Raw genomic sequence first — 4608 nt, 5'->3', positions numbered from 1 at the left:
AGTCTCCAACATCAGTATCCCGATCCCCAATTAGCCAGAGGATGTGGAAGCTGAGTGCCAGGAGACCTGTTCCAAGCAAGTCACCCAGTGCTGTCAAATAAGGTATAGAAAAGTTGTCCGGGTCCAGGCCTCGACCCCACATCCAATGAACCATCCAGTCAGCAATGTAAAGAAGAATGAGAACCTGAAAGGCACAAGCGTAATGGTCATATTAGCAACGACTAGGTCAAAACATCAAGGCAGATATAAAGACTACTTCCTATACTCCTCTACATTACTTCAACAGTGGGAAAACATCTTGTAGATCCCTCCATGCGTAATGGATGCCATTAATGATTAATTCTGTCTTCTCTGGTGAAGGGCAACATTATGAAATAAATAATTACTATACTAGAATAATAGTATATAGTTTATACTGTACTATGCATTTCTTACTTTACTATATTTTAGGAAGAAATGCATATTTTTTCGAAACTTTTAATCGTACTGGTTTAACTTGTTTTTATCAGTCATATTTTAAAAAAAATAATTGTATCATACACTACAAAAGGTTTTTGCACCGCTTGATTTGGGGGATTTTCCATCTTTGGTGCTGGATGGGTGTGTGATCTGGGGGTCCCTTCTGGACTCATGGCTGCTGATTTATAAAAATGCATCCAATGCTTGTAGCATTGATAAACTTGGGAGAGAGATATTTTGACTTATTTTACATAACTTCTTACTGCTGTTCGTTGATATATAATGCTGCAATAAAGAGTATTGTAGATGGAATTGTGGACAGAGAGATCTGCTCTTGGAAGGAAAGCCCAACTTCAGATGTTACCTCCTAGATGACAAAGATGTCTATATTTCTTGTATTTCTTTTTTTATTATTAATTATTTCATCACAGAGATAAATTGTTTTAATTTTTCCTCCTATTCTTTTTTTTTTGCATGTTTTGTGGATGTAAGCCTGCAAGATGGAGCTAATATTTTTTCACCTATTGTACCTAATACCTTGAGGAGAAATATTTTTTGGAAGAATAAACATTCTATAAATAGATACATGCTGTGAGATGGCAATAATAGTTGTATTCAACTTGCTATTGCACCTCGGAAGACACTTTCTAAAAGTTGCTATTACACTCTTAAAAGTCCTAATCCTTACAGGCAATTGATACAGAAATCAACAGTAGTGCCTTAAAATTATATTGTGTCCCTGGAACAGGCTACAGCTCATTGTTCCAATTTTTCAAATGCAAACACAACAGAGTCCCAGGATGAGCTGTATTTATTAGCCATATCTCTGTTTTTTTAGAAAAGCTATACCTTGTTTTATGAATTTTAGTTCAATTGTATATTAACTTCAAGATTTCCACAGGCATAGAAAGCCAATTTCAACCAGAAACATCCTGGGATGAAAGCCTTCCCCTCCCAATGTTGATGAAGAATCCTGCAAAGCCAAGATTCTACTGGGACAGTTCGAAGTAATTGGCCTTCCCAGCACCCATTGCGCATTATCTATTCTATCTGATGTGGCAGTTTACTATCAGGTAGACAGAGGAAGGCATGATCAAAGAGAGAAGCAATTTATGTAAGATTGTACTACGTGCTTCACATCCCTTTCTCCCTGCAGGCAATCTAATTCTTACTACCACATGGCTATGAAAAGTTGAATACAAAAGGGGAAAATACTTTCAGTTCAGAGAAGTATACAGCTCTACATCTAATCTCTCACATATATTCAACCTCAAAACTAGTATTGTATCACATGAGATAGGCAGTTATCTTATATAAGGAATATTAGCACCTCTGAATAAATTACCCCTTTAAAAATGTGATTGTAGTTTTATTGCACGGCACTTCTAAGCTTAAGCCACACAACTTCAGATTGAACTAACATACTTTGGCTCTTTTCTGGCAATTCAACTTTCTTTAGTTTGTTTGCAAATAACTCAAGCTAGCGAACATACCCAACACACTTTTCTCCTGTTTTCCCCACAACTACTATTCTGTGAGGTGGGTTGATCTGAGAGTGACGGGCCCTAAGTCACCCAGCTGGCTTTCATGGCTAAGGTCGGACTTGCACTCACACGCTTCCACTTTCTAGCCTTTTTAGCCACTAGACCAAACTGGCTCTCATATGCAATACAAATTATCTTAATTTATTCCAAGCAAGTTTTGCTATTTTATTTCTGTATGTGTTTTAGTTAAGGTATAAATCTTGCCTCTTAAGAGCTTAAGATGTTGCAAACAGTACTTCTTCCCTTAACAGTACACAAGGTGTACCCAAGGTACACATATGCAGTTGCTGAAGAACAGCATCTGGTCCAAATTAATTCAGTGAGTTTCATAGGTGAACGTGGACTTGAATCTGGATCTTCTCAGTCTGACTTCAATGCCATAACTATACTACTACACAGACTCTCTTTTTTACTCTGCAGTATAATGGCTGCAATGCAAACTATGTTGCCAAAGAACTAAACAATGAAATCTGAATTTCTTGAAACCCAAAATAAAATTTTAAAAAAAGAGTCTGAGAAAGATGCTATCTATCATGAACTCAGGAAAATGTATAAATATAATTTTTTGGGGGGGAAATTGCCCTTCTGGTTATCCATATGTCTCCCAAGTGAATAGAACTGTTAAAAGTCCCCTTTGCCCATGTGTGTGAAAATATGTCAGAAACATTTGGCCCCGCTCTGACACGGCAGGGGGAGAAAATCTGGCTCCTGAGTCAAAACAGTTACCCACTTTTGTTTTAACCAAATCATGTAGTAAAAGACCCCTTTTTAAAAATAACTTGTCTTGTCTTTATCCCCACTGACACGATAAGCCAGGCAACTGATGACAATTCTTACCTGGAGAAGTGCTGCGGTCATGTAGAAAACTATAAATATCAGAGTGAGGGTAGTGTGACCTCCCTGCATGGAGCTGATGGTGTAAAGGAAAACCAAATGACCTGGCACAACCAGAAGGAAAAGCACCCGAGCAGACCGGGAATTCACATCTGCTGGCGAGATGGATAAAGATTTAAATTGACATATACTACATATGAAAGGAAACTTCTCTATGTGGTTTTAAATGTAAATTGGAAAACGTACATTCGTTGTTGAGGCTATTTGTCAGAATTTATACTAAAAAGTACATTATATCCTACCATTACAATATGACACTGTAATGTATTTCATTGAACTCTACAACTAAGACCCATGCCGCCATTATCCAAATATTTCTGTAAGAATTTGATGTTATGCTTCCGAAAATCGGCATCAAGTGTCAAGCCTAGCCCAAGAACAATGAAAAACAATTCAGGCAAAGTTCAGTTCTTTATTTGCTGACTCCATAGAGATAGACTCTTAACAAACTAAACCTATACTATCATAACCTAATGGGCGATTTTAGGGAATGGCTATCCTAAATCTTTTCCTCTTCCCATGATCCAGCTCTGGATTATGCTGTTTCTTCTCTCCCCCCACCCCTGAATGTGCTCCCTCCTTCCTGGGAACTGCTGTGTTAGTGTAATCCATCATATCACCTCCCCTTTCATAGACACATTCCACAACATCAAGTCTTCCTTTTTCATTTGTAAATATGCTGGTTACCTATAGCACTTAATCTTAGTTAATTGGATTTAAATTAGATTTACTCAATTGGGTTTAAAGACATTGGGTTTAAAGACACTGCATTCTATTGTAGCCAAGTACTGTTCTTGCTATGTCCTTCCTAACTATAAAAGCAACATTGTTCCTTTTTTGTTTTTCATGTCTTGTATACTAATCAGTGTGATCTTTTGACTAAAGGGCTCAATTCCAATCCATCTCAACTTGCCAATGCCTAAGATGCCAATGTGTTGTTGATTCATTTCATCTTTCACTGTGTTGAGCTGTCCCATGTTCATGTTTCTTACTTTCCATGTTCACACTGTAATTCTAACTTCATTTCTTGCATGACAACATCAGCAACTAGATGTCCCAAAGGCTTTAATCTAGCCATGACATAAACACCATTACTACTTTTAAAAAGTCTGAAATACTTCCTCAGTAGCATGCTGAATGCCATCCAATCTGAGGATCTCATCATCTTGGCACTATATTGTCAATATTTTTGTATTTTCTATCCATGGGGTTTTCTTAGTAAAATATAAGAATGATTTATTATTGCCTCCTGTCACACAGTATGAAATGATGTCTTAGCTGTTTTATTAATCTTCTCTCTCCACAATATTTCCATATCATTGCTTCCAATTCTGAGGCCTACTTGCTTTAGTTGAGCAGCAGGATGCTCTTCAGACTTTCAGTGTCCCTGCTGGGATTGTATATCTCGGCATATCTTCCTTCCTTCCTTCCTTCCTTCCTTCCTTCCTTCCTTCCTTCCTTCCTTCCTTTCTTCCTTCCTTCCCCGCCCCCCCCCCAATGAAGCAGCATGACAGGGCTTGGGCAAGAGGATTTTAAAATACTATGATTCAAAGGGAAGTATTCAAAACAAAGCATGTTTCATAAAACTACCTGAACTGAAGAAGGTGCTACAGGGACTTGGACACTTGCGGGGGGCTATCCCTGAATTCTCTCCAGGCACCCCACTCATATGGAGATAAGTGGAGATGCGGCTAGCCTGAACAGCCACCAG

The 4608-nt window shown here is 38.1% G+C and overlaps 1 protein-coding gene across 1 annotated transcript in view; it reads right to left on the bottom strand.

Annotated features, from left to right (window-relative positions):
- Positions 1–4: 4 nt before the first annotated feature.
- The window catches only part of SLC41A1 (solute carrier family 41 member 1), a gene marked incomplete at its 3' end in the record, with an annotated part of 50400 nt that continues 45796 nt past the window's right edge, over positions 5–4608 (bottom strand). Inside the window, exons 10-12 of the mRNA XM_015824373.2 lie at positions 4488–4608; positions 2841–2989; positions 5–184 (exon numbers count right to left, since the gene is read on the bottom strand). The exon at positions 4488–4608 is cut by the window's right edge and continues 13 nt beyond it. Of these exons, the coding sequence (XP_015679859.2) occupies positions 5–184; positions 2841–2989; positions 4488–4608 (450 nt within the window). The remainder of the gene's footprint in view (positions 185–2840; positions 2990–4487) is intronic.

This window comes from Protobothrops mucrosquamatus, unplaced genomic scaffold (assembly GCF_001527695.2).
Source record: "Protobothrops mucrosquamatus isolate PMUCROS unplaced genomic scaffold, P.Mucros_1.0 scaffold2212, whole genome shotgun sequence".
Lineage (NCBI taxonomy): Eukaryota > Metazoa > Chordata > Lepidosauria > Squamata > Viperidae > Protobothrops > Protobothrops mucrosquamatus.
The sequence above is the reverse complement of the archived record's forward strand: the minus strand, read 5'-3'. Positions and strand labels throughout refer to the sequence as shown.